This window comes from Octopus bimaculoides, chromosome 7 (assembly GCF_001194135.2).
Source record: "Octopus bimaculoides isolate UCB-OBI-ISO-001 chromosome 7, ASM119413v2, whole genome shotgun sequence".
Taxonomy (NCBI): Eukaryota; Metazoa; Mollusca; class Cephalopoda; order Octopoda; family Octopodidae; genus Octopus; species Octopus bimaculoides.
In genome coordinates, this window is record NC_068987.1 from 75,080,638 (window position 1) to 75,099,616 (window position 18,979).

Consider the following 18,979-nt stretch of genomic DNA (forward strand, 5'->3'; position numbering starts at 1 on the left):
AGACATACAAGTACACATACATATACATACATATATACGCCGGGCTTCTTTCAGTTTCCGTCTACCAAATCCACTCACAAGGCTTTGGTCGGCCCGAAGCTATAGTAGAAGACACTTGCCCAAGGTGCCACGCAGTGGGACTGAACCCGGAACCAAGTGGTTGGTAAGCAAGCTACTTACTACACAGCCACTCCTGCGCCTATGTATATAAATATATAATATGTCACATTCAGTTTCCGTTTACCAAATCAGCTCACAAGGCTTTAGCCCGGGGCTAAACTAGAAAAAAACTTGTTCAAGAATTCATGCAGTAGGCCTGAACTCGGAACCATGTGGTTGGGAGACCTTTTAACTTTCTGCATTCAAAAACAAATTTTGTTGTCTACTAGGAGGGTCATTATGTCAATAAATAAACACACGCATTGGTTCTATTTCACTTCTTTTGTTGCTGTTAATGAATTCGTTAGCATTTAACCAATTAACTGATCAATTGATTGATTAATCGTTCAGTCAGTCAATCAATCAGATATGCTTGTCAAGGTCATTTCGTCACCATCCGCGACCTCATCAATTACATGTCCTCTTTATTCCAGGTCTGCTTTGGGTCTGTTCGCCATTTGTTTGGACCCCAATAAGTAATGCTCTATGCAGTCGTTCGACTTTCTAGAAATAACAGCCAAATTTCGTTCATATAACATACTATTGTATTTAAAAAAGAAGGACACATTTGATAAAGTTCATTGCTTCGTACAAAAAGATAAGAAGCCGATGGCCATATTTTTTATTTTTATCATTGGTCTGTTTGATTAAAATTTGACTGAACTAAGGACTAAACAACAATACTTACATAGCGAAAATTTCACGATGTGGTCACCCAGCCTGCTAGAAATAGAAATCGAATCTTCCTCAAATTACACATGACCATCATCGTAAAACAAGGACACATGGAATAATGAAATTTTGGTTACATTACGTCTAATCTGTCTAATCTGATAAAACAACTTCCTGTTCATCGAGGCCATAGCTCTGTCTGACCAACAACTAATAACGATGATGATGATGATGATGATGATGATGATCATCATCATCATCATCATCATCATTATTAATAACAACAGCAATATTAGTAATAATGATTTCAAATTTTGGCACGATGCCTGCAGATTTTCAGAAGGGGAAGTCGATTACATCAACTCCAGTGCTATACTGGTACTTATTTTATCGACTCCGAAAGGATGAAAAGTAAAGTAAACTTCGGCGAAATTTGAACTCAGAAAGTGAAGACGGACGAAATTCCGCTTGAGCATTTTTCCCGACGTGCAAACGATTCTGTTACATTTGAACTCAGAATCTCTAGGTTCACGATGCTCTAACGATTCTGATTCTCCTTACCATCGTCAGCATCACCACCATCACATTACCATCATCATCATCATGATTACCCTACTATCATCATTATAATGTGTGTGTGCCCTCGAGCACGCACAAAGAATAAGCATAGGAGCGCACTTGTTGGTGATTGGCGTCCGAAATGTTGTCAGGCGCTCACAGTTTTCTACCGGTCAAGTTACACGCTTAGTGGCACATCCTTGCATTCCGTGGAGATCTTGAGGAGACACTGAACATCGACAATCAGCTGAACGACCTATTCTGGTTGACCTTTAACTTGGACTATGGACAGCTTTCATAATTCCCAGGCCTTACTACCCACTAGTACTTCTAATGGATAGTGCACTGCCGGTTCAGGATAAGCTGTATAAGAACGGTAGCACCCATCCTTGTTTTGCACAGAGCGAAGAAGCCGTTCTTCAGTGTCCAAGCACTACCAACTTGTGGAATAATGTGGAACTGCTTTTGTTGCAAGTTAACTGATTTGAATGTCAACCGAGTCCACCTGAAGTATGATCCCCTTGCCTTTCTTTGGTTGGGAAAGGGATGCAGTTCTCCTATGTCTGGTGGCTATGGTGAAAGAGATTATGTGAGGCACATTACTGAAAGAATTGAAGACATCCATTCGTCTCTTTCGTCAAACCATCAAAATTCTCAAGTTTGCTTTGGAGAGAAAAGTTGTTTGCGGACAGAAAGGTATCGTTTCCTGTAAAGTTGTTAAGTGTTTGAGAATGGTAAGAATGGCCCCAGTTAATAGACCTGTTCCCAGCCTGTTCTTGTGGGCCGAAATCACTGTCATGAGAAGGTACTCTCCCTTAGAAGTCAGGATAGTTTTGGCTCTATAGGGTCCGTTAATCAGCTCTTGGTGGCTTCTCCTTATTGGGAAATTTTCAACTCATTTCCTTTGTATATTTTTGTTTTCTGTGTCAGTTTCTTTTTTCTCTCTCTCTCTTTTACTATCATTCTTTCTTGATGTCGTCCTGTCTTTCTCGGTCTCATATCCACCGAACCAATGAAGGTGGCTGCTAGAAAGAGTAATGAAATTTCCCTCAAATTACATATAACAAGACTCATTGAATAAAAGCACTCCCAGATACCACGCGTCTTCTGTTCGAGACCTCTAGACACATTGTCAGAGAAAAGACTGAATCATCATGGCTGCTATGTCCTTTATCATAGGAGTGCCTCTTCAGAACTTACCAGAAGATAAAAAGCAACAACCTCATCATCATCGTCGTCGTCGTCGGAAGTAGCGTAACTGAACACATAACTGCACTTCTCCTCTGTCTGTCTGTCTGTCTGGTTGTCTGTCTGTCTGCCTACCTTCTGCCTGACTACCTGCATACCTGCCTACCTGTCTGCCTGTCCGCCTGCATACTTTCCTACCTGTCCTCCTGCATACCTGCCTACCTGTCTGCCTGTCTGACTGCCTGTATAGCTTTGTCCGCGCCTGTGTTCGACTGACCCCTGCCTGTTGTTCGCTATTATAACAAGATGTTTTTAGCTTAAACAAAGCTTGACTGGTTTTCAATCAGCAATTTGGAATTCGTTTGAATTTTTCTTAAATGTGATGTGTAGTTCTTGGGACGATTGATTAGATTTTTCATGGCATCATGTCTCAATTCGAAAGACCCTGTTGTGTTGTTTATTAAAACCTGATTGAAAACTGAATGCAAGTTCAAATTGAGGTAGAGATATGCTACAACTGCAATGTCCTTACCATAACGTTCCATCTTGGAAGAATATTATAATTTCTAATATTGACACAAGAGAACATCCACTTTGGAGAGAGTTGACTTTGTAACCTTCGATAGATGAACGGGAAAGGTGACCTTGATGGCGTTTGAATGTAAAAGGCGAAGGGATGTAACAACTGCAAGGAAGTTTATCCGTCACTTTTTCGGATTTACTAATCCACTGAATTAATCGACTAAATTAATAACTCTTTTGTTATAATATCATCTCTGGTTGCAGGTGCAATGGTACAATTACTTGGCTGATGCAAAATACCACCTTCCTTATGAGAAAGACACTATAGCTTTTACTATTATTGGTCGACCTGATATGTTTGAGAAAGCTTTTAAAACATTCGTATGTAATAGAACCAGCAAGCCACTTGTTGATATTGACTACAAGTTTATCATGTTTTATATGAAGAAGATCCAACAGGTAAGCTTTTGAACATAACCCAAGAGTTAATCTAAACTCAAGCCAAATTTTCAATACAGAATGATAGAATGACAAAACTGCATATACACGCATCTTTGATCCATTTAACCGAAAGAAAGCCTCTCGACTGACTGGCAAAGTCTCATTCCAGCATAAACGCACAGTGTTTCACCCTCTCTATATATCTGTGTTCTTTTTTTTTATCACTATTAAAACAATATTTGTTCCTTGGGAACAAGCTAGATGCATGACATCTCTGCATAACCCTACCGAGCATAAATGTTTTTCTTCCCCATCTCCTCACCTCTACAGTGTCTCACATCCGGCACTCATACAAATATGTAACAACGATAAAATAATAATGACATAATGCAGAGGAGAAATGACTAAAGCAGAATAGTTGCTTAATTATCAATACGGTCATTTATTAAGTTGATTATGATATATATTCGTTACAATATATAAGAAATATACAACGTCGTCGCGTTGTTTGTGTATACACATTGTTTGTAGTTGCAGTAAAATATATTCTGGTTCCATGGTTCATTCTATGATTGGAGAAAAGATCTGAGAGGTCAACTCAATCTCATTAATTTCTGAGTGCAGGACTGAGACAATAGACCGAATACTTGCTTGACAATATGGAGAAATGTGGATTTGGTCTCGAATCCTAGCTTAGCTGTTCTGTAGCTGTTCGCTACAAATATTTTCCTTACAGTCTTCCCTCTTCAGATCTTCGACCGTCTTGAATTCTTTTCATACTCATATTTTACTACAAAACTTGAACATCAGCCGTATAGAGTTCATTAAACTCGAAGGATTTGTGAAGAACATCAAGCTATAGTCCCTTGACCCGAATTATAATAATTATTTTTTTTTATCTCCTTGCGTTTATCCCGCTTTGTGTAAGGCCTGCTCGCTTTATTATTGCAACTGAGATGTTGCTCTAATCGACGCATCACACTGTCTGACAGCAGAGAGATATATCACCGTTCCGAGCCCAGCACTTATTTCCGTTTTAACTTTAGTACTTATTCTATCGGTCGCTTTTTAACGAACCGCTAGTTCATTGGGACATAAACAAACCAAGAACAGTTGTTAAGCGATGGGAGTAATACAACACAAACACACATACATAGATACACGCGCGCGCGCGCATATATATGACAGGCTTCTTTCAGTTTTCGGTTACCAAATCCTCTCGTAAGGCTTTGGTCAACCCAGAGTTATAGTAGAAGACATTCGCACAGAGTGACGCGCACTGGAATTGAACCAAAGATTACATGACTGGAAAGCACCCCACACCCCAGTCACGTCCGTGCCTGTTGTGTCAATAAATTCAATTGATTCTTTTTTTTTTTTTTTTGCTGCAATGGTTTCAGGAATACAACAACGTCGATATTATTCTCAGAAACGTACGTGGACATCACAGCAATCTTAATACCAATATAGCCGCACACGTCACAGGTGTTGCTTACCGATATACTCAATCTGATGTCCTGCATTATACTTGGCCAAAGACAAAGGTATGTAGACATAACCGATTCTTGTTGATCGATAATTTTTCCTATAAATTACGCAAATGTACTTGCATAGCAAGTGAGATGCAGCACGAAGTTTTGTCAATGAACAAGTCGCGGTTTCAAAACGACGAAAATATTTTAATACAAATGAAATTTAAATGTTGAAGACTAACTATGGGTTTTTGTGTGTTCTTTGAATGGCTTGCAAACATCTTCCACCGCTGCAACATGCTCGTACACACAAACCTATGTGCGTGCACACATTCACACACACACACATATACATGTATATATTATTTCATTGAAGCCGAAAAAAAAAAGAAAAGAACTCCACACACTCTTGCTCACAGTTTCACTTAGCCGTTCATCAAGCTGTTGTGATAAATCAAACTACTCTGAGTAACAGTCTGTAAAGTATATTTATTCTTTGGACTCCAGTAAAGTAGCATTTTACTCCACCTTTAATATTCGAGTACTATTCTTTCCCATTTTGTTTTGCGCCTATGGGCTCACCTGCGTGTTAGAGAGAGTGAAATTCGAATCATAGGTATGTCAGTTCATTATAGAAAATATAACAGAAAAGTCCAATTCTTCCATTGCATGTAACACGGGCAACGCCGGGTATCTCTGCTCGTATGTATATATATATATATATATATATATATATGTATGTATGTATGTATGTATGTATGTATGTATGTGTGTGTGTGTGTGTGTGTAAGTATGTATGTATGTATGTATGTATGTATGTATGTATGTATGTATAGAGTGTACTGTTCCGTTATTGGCAGGATCAACAAAAATATATTCCATCCAGCGAGAGATAAATATTATTTAATAAACACAATATTTATATGCGAGCTACTATGAGTGTCACGCTCGGATAATAACAGTAATCGAACATGCTTGTGTAGTGTAGTGTATACGAGTCTGAACGATGACAGGATTGTAAAGTGAATCTCGAAGCACATAAAGCTATAAATTATAGAGTACGAATATTAGATTAGATCTCCTTCGGATAGAAAAAGTTGAAGGCTCCTCGTGGAACTTTTCTACCCCTAAGTGTTTCAGCCCAATATTTAAACGTTATTATTTGTAGCTGCATTTGCTTCGAGACTAAAAGGAATTATTTCACGTTCTCGAAGTTTTTAATTTCTTATGACCTCAACATCATACAATTCTCTCTGGTGAGAATAAAGTTTTTAAAACGAATTGAGAAATTTGAAGGATTGCTTTAGCTAACTAGTAGAGCACAACATGCTTACTTCGAGATTCGCCGTCCACACACATACACACACATGTATGTACATATATTAGTGTTTATTTTTATGTTCAGTTATAATAAAATCAATTTTATATTAATCTGATGGATTACTCCATTCTTTTGTACAGCGCAATTTTTTCATTCTTATACAAGAATGTTGTTGACAGCGACTTCGAAGTTTTGGCTAACCAACCCATCGTCGGTCTTGCTTTTATATAGTTTCTGTTGAGTTCAAATCATCTATGGCCTACAGCAGACCCCCAAGTGCCACCTCTTTAAAAGTGTCGTCCGGGGCAGACCGCCCTCCACCCGTTACTATAGTGGATGGTAATTAGGTTTTTGTAGTCAGTTGTTATGGAAAGGGGTTTTGGAAAAATTTTCATTGATTACATTTGGGGCTATGTTAGTATTTGGAATTTATTCATGCGTATAGCAATTGGTAAACAAACTTGTAGGTGTTTCTCTTTAGATAAGTGGGCACAAGGTTTGAAAGTATTTTGGGCGCTTTTGGTATTACTGGATTTAATCCTTTCGCTTTGACAATATAATATCTAAGGGACAAAGCCCAGTATTTAAACCCTTGGTAATTGGACTTGTCAACTTATTTTTTCACAAAAGAATGAGGGGATGTGGCAAGTTTAGGCTGGTCTTCTCTTTACCTTTGAGCTTTATATTGTCAAAACAATTATTTTATACTTTTACGCTGGCAAAAATGGAATTTATTTCATCATTCTTCGTAATTAAAAAAATCGGTGACGTCAACACCAAAGATTAGATAATAATAAAAAAAAATAGCCAGAAATTATTATCATGTATAGGCGCAGGAGTGGCTGTGTGGTAAGTAGTTTGCTTACCAACCACATGGTTCCGGGTTCATTCCCACTACGTGGCACCTTGGGCAAGTGTCTTCTACTATAACCTCGGGCCGACCAAAGCCTTGTGAGTGGATTTGGTAGACGGAAACTGAAAGAAGCCCGTCGTATATATGTATATATGTGTGTTTGTGTATCTGTGTTTGCCCCCCCCCCTTCCCCCACCATCGCTTGACAACCGATGCTGATGTGTTTACGTCCCCGTAACTTAGCGGTTTGGCAAAAAGAGACCGATAGAATAAGTACTAGACTTACAAAGAATAAGTCCTGGGGTCGATTTTCTCGACTAAAGGCGGTGCTCCAGCATGGCCGCAGTCAAATGACTGAAACAAGTAAAAGAGTATGTGTCATCATGATGTCTTCTCATCTATTTACAGAAGCCGCTTGAATTTGCAGTCCACCACAAGTATGGCGCATGGTATACTGTCCCAGCAGTGATTGTTTTTCGAGATTTCAAACTGCCCAGTCTTCTTTATCCTCTCCCATTCGATGCCCTTCCATCTCATGAACACAGAAGATATGTTCTACAGTCGCTTCACAATGGTACTATGGAATGGCGACATGCTTCTTTTATGCCAGGAAGGCAACCGTTTTCTGAGGAAGCAAAACAATATTTCTCTTCAAAATTTAATCAGAGAATTTCAATAGTTAAAAAAACCAAACAATCATGCAAAGAGGGGCGATTCACGTATTTCTTTAAGCATATTCTTCCAGCCTTTATGCCTATTTTAGGATGTTGTATGTGACAATGAAGCTTGAAAGTAAATTCCAAAGATTTTCTTCCAAATTCCTCATAATAGTTATAGCATTAAAAGAATAGTAACTCTTTCAGATAATCCAACGATGCAAACCAAACCACGAAAATATTGTATTTTATTTCAAATCATTTTGAGAAATGACAGTGTTGTGTAAATTAATAAAATTGCGTTTTCATGTTGTCGCAATTTTCTTGTAATCTCAATTTTCTCCTTCAAAGCAGTTCACAGTCACTTGCTCTTGGGCATTCAATACTTACTTTCGTGTCGCAAATCGAATTTCAACGGTTACATGAAACAACAGAATCCTCAATACTGAACGAACATACATACATACATTCATACATACATACATACATACATACATACATATTTATTTATTTATTTATTTATACACACATATATACATTCATACGCATACATACGTACCTAGCTAGCTACCTACTTTGTCAGTAAAGAAAACATAAATGCTTGTTGATATTTGAAGTTAGTGAAGCACTGGTCAATAATTAAACCACTTTAACGTCTCTTTTGAACATCGGCGTAGAATTGGTACAATATTTCTTGACATCCTTTACGAATTCTTCGCGCTTTTTTCCAAATATCGAAAAGTATGCTTTTGCTTCTGGAGTATATTTCTTCACCACAGGAATGATATCTGCAAATTTCCAACTCGCCCAGTCATCATTATATTCATTTAATAATTTTATTCTTTTTGTGACGCTATGAACCACGTCTTTGGGTGACAGACAAGAGAAATTTTTTGGTAGTTTAACATTCTTAAATACGATGACACCTGGGAATGAAATCCATCCTCCATACAGTGGATGAATAGCAACACCATAAATTGTCTGAAATATAAGAAAGTGGATGGAATTAGATAACATTTGTAACTGTAAAAGAAACAGTTGTAGAAATGGTGGATATTACCTTTTGGAGTGTCTAGGGGAAGAGGACATGCGCACGCAAGTAGTTTCAGGATAAGGTACTTTAAATATCATTAAGGACATTGCCAGTTTCGATTACATCAGAACTAATTAGCATGCGTTAAACGAATGCATTATTGAGGACTTGTATATAGTCAAATACCTTTGTTGTTATAGAAATTAAAGAGTTTATTTTCTACCACATGGAGCAAAGGATAAAAGAACTGTATTCGCTGGCTAGCTGAAGCATTCACGAGACTTAAACTGATCAATAGAAGGCTGAGTATCCTCACGTCGAATCCAGTTTGGATGGTAGACTTAACTGTTGTTCAGTTGAATGCTACCACCTGACCCTTGTGTGTCTTTGGCATAGTCCTTTCTGTGGCACGTATTTGAACTCAAGATATATCCTGAGAGGCTGTCTCCCACTTCAGCTAATCATCACTCATGGTTTCATACTGTCTCCCTCAGCTAGACTTACAGATTGTGAAGAGGCATGGACAATGTCTTTCCTCCTCTAACAATGAATGCAACAGAATTTATTAATTCTCCATAAATAGTACCCCTACTTTAGACTAGTGGTTCTCAAACTTTTTCAGGCTGCCGTCCCCTTGGCACCCAGGTCAAATTCCTGGTGCACTACCTCCGCCACTCATCACCACAAACACAGACCATTTCTTGAAGCAAATTCAAAACAATTGTATTTCACAAATAAAACTTAACCTAATTAACCCATTATTTTGGGGTCTTTTTTTTTACATCCATCTTTTGGCCATTCCAATATCGCCCCAATTTCCATCAATGCATCCTCCTTGCATCTTTCCACTGCCCACTTTGGGAATCACTACTCAGCTTATTGCCAAACTAAATCCATTTCATTCTGAAGCACTTCACAATACGTTATGCAAATCTGTGGCATACATGTTAAAAACATCCTATGTCAGACATAAGGGTTATGACATTGAACCCAATTTAGCAGATCGCACACGCACGCACACACTCACACACACCACCACCACTACCACCACCATACCATACACAAAATATTGGAAGAAAGAGAAGGAAGGAGAAGGAGAGAGAGAGAGAAGGAAGGAGAAGGAGAGAGAGAGAGAGAGAGAGAGGAAGGAGGGATAAAAAAGAGAGAGACATTAAAAAAAGCGAAATTCTGTCTCTTCTGTCTCAATATTGGACTGGTTTATTAATAAAAATACTGGACTCTTTTATGTCACATTTCAAAATGTCGAACTGTGTTAGTGTTTCCAATACTGGATTGCGTTCAGGTTTCCTGTGCTGGACTGTCTCAATGCCCCAAATACCGGACTTTATTTAAGAATCTATTACTGAATCAATTAAGGCCAACAAATCACACAGTCGTTAGAGCTCCCAGCTCGGAGGTTTTATGTCTTGGTTTGGTGCATCTAGAAAGTAAAATAAGAACAAAAGCATACATTCAACAACATACGAATTTCTTCCCTTTGACAACGTGTCGTTGCAATGAAAGGAAACAAACGGTTCGCCATTATATCCTTCCCAGAGATGGCATTTATACATCACTCTCTCTCTTCTAATTTTTTGTGTGGTGTTTGTGTGTCTGTGTGTTTGTTTGTGTGTGTGTGTGTCTGTGTTTATGTGTGTGTGTGTGGATGTTTGGGGCGCACTCTCTGCTCAACTGGGTTCAAACTTATAACCTTTAAGTCTAACACAGGATGCTTTTAACACGTATGCAACAGAAACATACAGTGTTGTGAATAAGAGCACCAACAACGTATTGTACTTTAGTGAGAATGGTCACTAATTTAAAGTGTGAAAGTGTTCGCGGAAAAGTCTAGTAAATGTGCTTTTGAGAAGCATGTGTAATGGGAATTAAACAAATAATTTAATTTATTAAATTATTACATGGGCTAACGATTAAAAAGAGTGTAGCCTGTATGTATGTGAATCAGAGAAAGCATTATAACACGTTTTGAACAATAGATGCAGTTTGGAAGTCGTTACAAGCTAATAGGAACGAGACTTGCTTAAACGAAAATATACCGTCCATTACGAGGCAGAGTTGTGGCTGATGTCATCCAGAATTTCGCAGAGCGAAGTTAGAATAAATGAAATAGGTTGTTCAAGAGGTGAGAAGTCGAGAGTTGATATAACTCAAAGTTAGCTGCGCGAAGTTGGTGATGAAAAACGAAGAGCCGTTCCATGTTGAAAGAGAGATGCTGCTGGTCCGCCGTCTTTTCGTCAACCGCTCAAAACTCCTGCTTTTCTTCATGGGCACAGAACTGCCTCTAGTATTCATAGGCGTCCAGCCCTGATTGGCTGGCGTATGCCATAGCACAACGGTTCTACGACGCAACAACAAAAATAACTTTCCTGACTCGCTACAGTATCATCAAGAACCACAACAAAACAAACAATGCAACAGTAGGAACAACAGCAACAACTGAGATCAACAGCTGTTGTATTAGGAAGAAAACCAACAGCACCAACAGCAGTCAGAAGAACAGCTAGTAAGAGCAGCAGTCTTAAGAATTACAACACCATCATCACCGCCGCCGTCACTGTCACTGCTGCCGCCACAACTGCAGCCACTGCCGCCGCTGTTATTTCTACCACCATCATCATCATCATCTAAAACAGCAAAATCGACAGTAAAATTGCAGAATCAAGAACAAGAGCAAAAATAGCCATTAATTTCAGCTGTAATAATTACAATGATTACACCATCACTCACACAACAACAACAATAACAACAACAACAACAACAACAACAACATTAATGCTTAATAAAGCAGACAATAAGAATGTTAAATTATTGTATATTTGATAAACTTTACTGACCTTATTTGCAGGCCAGGTATCCCTAGGGACATCTCTTCGCTGATAGTAATATGCGGCCCCTGACACGTGCGCTGCTGTCTGTGATAAAATAACAGGATGTCCGGGGCCCAGCATCTTGTAACTAGACAGGAAATCAGTGTCAGGATATATCTGTATTAAAAAAAAAAAAATTAAAACAGGAGTTCAAATCTAAAGCGAAGTGAAGAGGGATTCACATGAACGTGTGTAATAGGGTGTCGTAGGAATCGTTGTGACAGACTACTGTGTAACATATACAATGCGCAATTTACATATTAAATAATATCATTAAAACAGTATTATGAAACATACATTTGTGTAACATATTTTCATATAATATGTTGGCACTCCGTCGCTTACGACGTCGTGGGTTTCAGTTGATACGATCAACGGAACAGCCTGCTCGTGAAATTAACGTGCAAGTGGCTGAGCACTCCACAGACACGTGTACCCTTAACGTAGTTCTCGGGGATATTCAGCGTGACACAGTGTGACAAAGCTGACCCTTTGAATTACGGGCACAACAGAAATAGGAAGTAAGAGTGAGAGAAAGTTGTGGTGAAAGAGTACGGCAGGCTTCGCCACCATCCCCTGCTGGAGCCTCGTGGAGCTTTAGGTGTTTACGCTCAATAAACACTCACAACGCCCGGTCTGGGAATCGAAACCGTGATCCTATGACCGCGAGTCCGCTGCCCTAACAACTGGGCCATTGCGCCTCCACTTTTCATATAATACATCACCAGTAAAAATCCGGTATACGCAATTCAGGTAGTATTTAATTAAAACAGTCATATATGTATCATATTTAAAGTCGATAGGACAGCTACTACAGTATTTTACCTGAGTTAACATCTCTAATGGACTTGCTGTGTTAAAAATAAAATAAAATAAATATTAGAGAGAGACGAAAATTCATCTCAGCAGCAGAGTGTGGGAGCGTTAAGTGCATTTCGGACACAAGTGCATCTTTCTTTTATCATTTACTTGTTTCAGTCATTAGACTGCAGCCAAACTGGGGCACTGTCTTGAGCTTTTAGTCGAATGGATGAATCAGCCCCAGTACTTTTTCTATCGGCATTTTTGACGAACCGCTAAGTTACAGGGAGGCAAACACATCAGTACCGGTTGCCAAGCAGTGGTGGTGGTGGGGGACAGACACAAACACACACACACACACACACACATTTATACATGCATATATGTAAGTATAGTCGTCACTGAAGTGACGGAGGGTGCTAGTCAGCACCAGCATTGCTAGAAATAAGAGTTAAAACAACTCTTAGCTACATGAGAACACTTTTCTAACAGTCGGTCCCAAAACTAATCAGTTCGTGTCAGTCATGAGGCCAAACATCTCTGAAAGTTTCATCCGAATCCACCCAGCGGTTCTTGAGATATCTTGTCCACGGACAAACAAACAAACAAACACGACTGTAAACAATACCTCCACCTTCGCTGAGGCGGAGGTAATAATAATAATCATAATTTCTTATATAACGAAAAGATGGATTTAGTATTAATCTTTATTTTGTACAACGCTCGTTTCGACCCATCCTGCTACTGTCTCTTATGGGTGGGACTCCTTTTCACCATGTTGTGTTGCATCAATTTCGCAGTCTGGGTTTCATCAGGTACATAAAAGTTTGTGTCTCGCTAAAGATCCTGAGTTATGGCTGTCATGTTGTTCTATGCCCATCTAGTTAGGGAATGAAGCATCGCTACAATATTCTGTTACTATTATCTTTTTCAATAAGTGTTGCAAACACTTGTAAATATAATAATTGTTGATTAAAAAAATAAGTCAGTAGGGGAAATTAATAGAAGAGTAGGGATGGATTGAATTGTTGCAGGCGTAAAATTTCATTAAAAGATATCCTTTTTTTCTGAAAGTTATGATGGAAAAAATCGGATCGTGTGAATTTTCCAAATGTTCTCTCTCCACATTCGTTTGCGCAAATCTTGGTTTTCATATTCGTTTTCTACACGTTTTTTTTTTTACACCTATTAGACTATTTTTTTTTTTTTTTCGTTTTGGTGACCGGGCGCTAAACTAGATCCTGAAAGTTAAGGGTGAATAAAACGGATTGTGTGAACTTTCCGACAGTCCTCTCCCCACCCCTTCGGAAAAAACATTTTCAAGCATCTTAACTATTGTCAGTACTGGATACCAAGTGCGACAACTCTGAAATGACTTGGAATTGCCTGAAACAAGAATTTTTCTCCATGGCAAAATGTAGTGGAAACGGTCTTTTTACCAGTCAAATGTTTCAAACATATTTGGATTAATCTGAAAGTTTGTTGATTCCACAGCACAGCTTCGTGTCTCTACTATATAATCTGCATAGTCTGAGCATGAAAGAAAGAGCCAAGAGACTGAAATTTTGGGAAAGAAGGATTGGGTGTAAAAAAAATTGGTGTTTGGACTGAAGCGTACAGATATTGGCAAAGGAAATATAAAATTATCTACGAGTCGTTTTTTTGTTTGGTTCTTGCGTCAGTTCAGTCATGATTGAGCCGAATTATGCTCCAGATGTGAGCATCCCGGTCATTTTTTCCCCCAGAAACAATGTATCTAGATCACCCTGATCCAGTGTCCCTCCACTATTTAGGTGGTATGGAAATTTGGTTACTATTTCTGACAGGTCGAGTGACCAAGTATAGGCTCCCTTTTTATTAAACTTTAATGTAGATGTAGTTAGCCCTTTTATATGATTAAGGACATTCTAGCTGTGACTATAATGTCAACATAAGAACATACTATCAGATACGCTTTTTTTTAAAGCACGATTGGGTATTATTTAACCTTTTATCAGTCTTGTGTATCATATGTGATATATTTTCCCGGTGTCCTGCATCATACTTGATACACATTCCCAATTCTTTTCAACCGTTAGAGTAACTTGGGAACTAATGAAAGGAAAGATTGCTATTACTCAGAACAAGGATTAACTAAAAGTCTGGAAACAAGCATGGACATTTAGGACAAACTTATGAAAATGCTTTGGACAAGCAGGCTTAAGCGAGATCCATCTGCTGTTTCTGAAGGTCCAGCAAATACATAATAAACTTTTATGGAAAAACAAAATGGGAAAATTGTGACGTCCATGCTGCTTTTTGTAAAGTTAACTGATTTTTATCAATGAATTGGTTTCAGTCTAAACACCCCACCGATGAACAGAGCACTAATCGTAAATGTGAAATATTTAGAGACTTACAGCAAAGAATTTCTTGAAATACTTTTGGTTACAGTTATCAGTCGGGTCCCCGTCTAGGAGAACGGTAACATTTGATTCACAAATACATGGAATCAATGTTTTCTCGAACATATCTGGTGCTGCAACAACAGTTAGGGCCAGTGTATTTTTAGGGTAATTCAAGCGGAACATTCGTTTCATTGATTTAATTTCGTTGTAGCATCTCACCTGGATAAAAGAATAATATATATATAGAATTCAGGTAATATCTCGTTTGAAGAAGTAATAGGTATATGCAATTAATGCTTAAGTTGATTTACTGCCTAAAACTCGAACTTGAACTGAATTGTAAGGATATTGGTATTATAGCTGGCTAATGACGATTGGATATAGTCTGTTTATCAGTTGAAAAGGTACATTATTAATAGAATAAAAGTATGAATAAGCAAACAAGGGTTAAGTTGTTACATAAGTACAGGTCATAAAGAGGAAGTAAGTAAGAAGGAGTGCAGATACTCTCCTGAAAATGCTTCAAGAATAGATGCGCGGATAGTGTATTTCTTTGAAATGAAAGATAGGCTACCATATAATAGCAATCTTTTCCAACATCGGAGGGAGAATATTGTAACAGACTTTGATCTACTACTAGTATGAAATATCTTAGTAGTAGTATTATTAAAATTATCTCCAGACACATATACATATAGACGTTTAACTATACATACATACATACATGCATGCATGCATGCATACAGATAGATATATGCATGCGTATGTAGAAGTAGGAGCACTCCGTCGGTTACGACGATAAGGGTCCCAGCTGATACGGAACAGCTTGCTCGTGAAATTAACGTGCAAGTGGGAGAGCAATCCACAGACACGTGAACCCTTAACGTAGTTCTCAAGGAGATTCAGCGGGACACAGAGTGTGACAAGGCCGGCCCTTTGAAATACAGGTACTACTCATTTTTGCCAGCTGAATGGACTGGAGCAACGTGAAATAAAGTGTCTTGCTCAAGGACACAACGCGTCCTTAAGGAACGAAGGGATCGAAGCTGCGCGACGACGCAACCTTCGTTTTTGGCGTTGAGGTGTTGGTCGAGGGCCATCCTCGCAGCCAACACGTTGGTTGCACTGCCAGTTGTAAGTGCCTCTTCTAGTTTCTTAACTAAGTCTCCCTCTACTCTATTTCGATCTATCACTAATTCTTTACTAAACCTAATAGATTCCGATTTAATTACCATTTTTAGGGCAAACTACCAGCGGTTGTTAACGATGGCTCCTGTTAACGCCCTCTTAATTAACTCGCTAATCCGGTTCCTGTAAACCTGCCGCGCTAAGAGCGAAGCGTTGAGTTTCCAGTAACCGGGACCCTGCCTATGTGTCTTATCTAAGTCGAGCGTACACGTCACAAATTTGTGATCTGTGTAGCTGAATATTTTAAATTGTGGACATCCTACACTATCTCTATCCGCTGTCCTACATAGAACTCTATCTAGATACGACCTCGACGACCCGACGCGGTTTGTTCAAGTCCACGTTGGCACGTTCGGATAGTCGAGTCGGAACCTGTCAGACAAATGGAAGCGTTAAGGACGGTGCATACACTGCCATCAGACGGAAAGCACACCCGTTTGTGCCATCGACGTCCAAGACAACCAGCCTACCCTCCAGGTCTAGGAATATTGGCCTTACTTTTAGGTTTAGACTCTTCTGAAAAAGCACCGCGGTACCACCACCACCACCCATGTTTGGCAGACAGGGAGAGAAATAAATGTCGAATTTTTTAGATAGGAATTTTTGGAACCCCACTACCGCATTTGGATAGAGGGATTTGAGTGTGTGGTGCTGTGTTGGTGTCAGGTGTATTATTTTAATATGTTCTGGTGGTGTTGTTCGTGGGTGATTGTTAGTTTTGAAGTCACTGTGGCTATTTGCCATTCTACTGGACTTTCATCGTTAGACGAAAAGTCCGACGGATCAGAAGCGGGTAAGGGCAAGGCATCAGATTCTATGTGTGTACTTTTAGACGTTGTTATATTGTGTGGTGTGTGTGTTGTTGGGGAATTAGGGTTAGTATTTGTTTTTTTTCATTGGTATTTGTTTTCTTGGTTGTTGTTCTTGGTACTGGTGTTGGTCTATCTTATGATGTTGGTGGTGGTGTTGTTTCTCTAGTTGGTTTCGGTGTTGGAGGTAATTGTGATGGTGTTGTTTCTCTTCTTGATGCTGATGGTGATGTCGTTTGGTTTTGTTTGTTGGTTTGTTGCTCTTGACGAGATTCCATTTTTATAAAATATATTTCTTGGATCATTCGTGGGTTTGGTGGTGTTGGTAGCAAAGGTTGTCTTCTATTTGTTGGGTGTTTTGATTGTAATTGTTCTCCTTGTTGTTTTTTTTGTGTGCCAAAATGCACTTTGCTATTAAGTGGTCCGGGCTGCCGCAGAGGTAGCAACGTGGTTTTTTCCCCTCCGCCATCACATAGAAGCTTTGTCCGTTCTCGAGTTGGATCACATTTGGCAATTTTTCGATCGAATCTTGATCCATTTGGATCGTGATTTCGATCGATTTGCCCGGCCAATTATCATGATGGACAACAATGATTTCTAGAATGTTTATTGTTTTCAAATGAAAACATATCGCCGATGTGATCCACTTCGATTCAATTTCAGGAGGGACATTTTTTATTTTTATTTTGCTTACCCTCTGTCCCATGTAGTATGGGACCATGACGAGTTCGTCATTTTGTAAGGCTTGCGTAGAGTGTTGGTTTGCCTCTTCCTGATTATGGAAGCGGACCTGTACAGTTTTATACTGGGGACCCCAGTTTATGTACTCTTTTATTTTCATAATCGGTTTAGCACATTTTTCTACATCTGTTTTTGCGATTTGTTCTGTTGATTTTTGGGTCTTTCTTATTATTTTGTACATGATTGTCCTTTTATCAACTTCCTCTCTAACGCAAGGGTTTTCAAACTTTTTGACTTGCGGACCCCTTTATATTTCAGTCTTTACCTTATAAACGCTTACAAAATTTATACATAAATATTTGCTTAAAATAACATATATTTTTACATTTATTTATTTAACAGTATTTAACAAATAGGTTTATTGTCAATTAAAAGATTTCGATTAAAAAAGATATATAAAATCAAATTGCCCATAAAAAGTATTTGCTGTCCACGGACCCCCTGTCTTGTCCTTGCGGACCCCCTGTGGTACGCGGACCACAGTTTGAAAACTCCTGCTCTAACGTGTTGTGGTGTGTGTAGTATTAAATTTTGCCCGGATGTTGTGAAAAGTGACCTGGTCTCTAGCAGTTCTTCAATTGTGAAATGTAAAATTTCTTTTGTTTTTGTTTTTTCATGTCTGCAAATTTTGCTGAACTTCTCTTTGTAATGTTGTCGTTGTGGGTGTTGGTGGTTGTCGCAGCAAAATTGGTGTTAGAGTAGTTGGCTTCGTGACCATAGTGCTCTTTTTGTTGTTGTTGTTGTTGTTGTTGGTGGTGGTGGTGGTAATGTTTGTATCGGCGATACCAGAAACAGTGGATGGTGCATTCTTAATAGTATTAATATCTTCACCAGTAATAGGCGAGATATTCAATTCAGGCGAATCCGCATGCACAATTGTAGCGATAGTATTGATGTTGTTGTTATTATTCTCGTTGTTGTTGTTGTTAACGGTTGTTGTGGTAGTGGTGGTAGTGGTGGTGGTGGTGATGACAGGGCTGACAACGGTCGTGGAATTATTATTCACGGCATTGACAGCAATTTCTTTTTCAGCGCTTGCTTTAGATTGTGCGCGTTCGAAAGATTCATTCTTTTTTCCCTCCATCACTCCTAGGCTGCGAAAACGTTCATCCATGAACGACGCCGACCAGCGCTCCACAATCAAATTTCTTGACATTTTTAAAATCGAGAAAGAAGAGTCGATACTAGAAAAGTGATGAAACTGCCCCAAGGGGGCCTATTCCACCCTTAAAAATACCGAAACGAAAGTTGGGCGCTTCAGGCACTTCGAAAGCAAAAATGGGATCTATT

The 18,979-nt window shown here is 38.9% G+C and overlaps 2 protein-coding genes across 3 annotated transcripts in view; one reads left to right on the forward strand and one right to left on the reverse strand.

The window, feature by feature from the left end:
* LOC106878150 (cyanocobalamin reductase / alkylcobalamin dealkylase) overlaps nucleotides 1-8,161 on the forward strand; it is a 42,754-nt gene extending 34,593 nt beyond the window's left edge. For both annotated transcript variants that reach the window (XM_014927282.2, XM_014927280.2), the window contains exons 2-4: nucleotides 3,364-3,558; nucleotides 4,941-5,084; nucleotides 7,595-8,161. In XM_014927282.2, the coding sequence (XP_014782768.1) occupies nucleotides 3,454-3,558; nucleotides 4,941-5,084; nucleotides 7,595-7,963 (618 nt within the window). In that variant the 5' untranslated portion in view covers nucleotides 3,364-3,453 and the 3' untranslated portion in view covers nucleotides 7,964-8,161. The remainder of the gene's footprint in view (nucleotides 1-3,363; nucleotides 3,559-4,940; nucleotides 5,085-7,594) is intronic.
* Nucleotides 8,074-18,979, reverse strand: part of LOC106878149 (cyanocobalamin reductase / alkylcobalamin dealkylase) — a 20,527-nt gene continuing 9,621 nt past the window's right edge. Inside the window, exons 2-4 of the mRNA XM_014927279.2 lie at nucleotides 14,964-15,170; nucleotides 11,731-11,880; nucleotides 8,074-8,823 (exon numbers count right to left, since the gene is read on the reverse strand). Coding sequence (XP_014782765.1) covers nucleotides 8,482-8,823; nucleotides 11,731-11,880; nucleotides 14,964-15,170 — 699 coding nt within the window. The 3' untranslated portion in view covers nucleotides 8,074-8,481. The remainder of the gene's footprint in view (nucleotides 8,824-11,730; nucleotides 11,881-14,963; nucleotides 15,171-18,979) is intronic.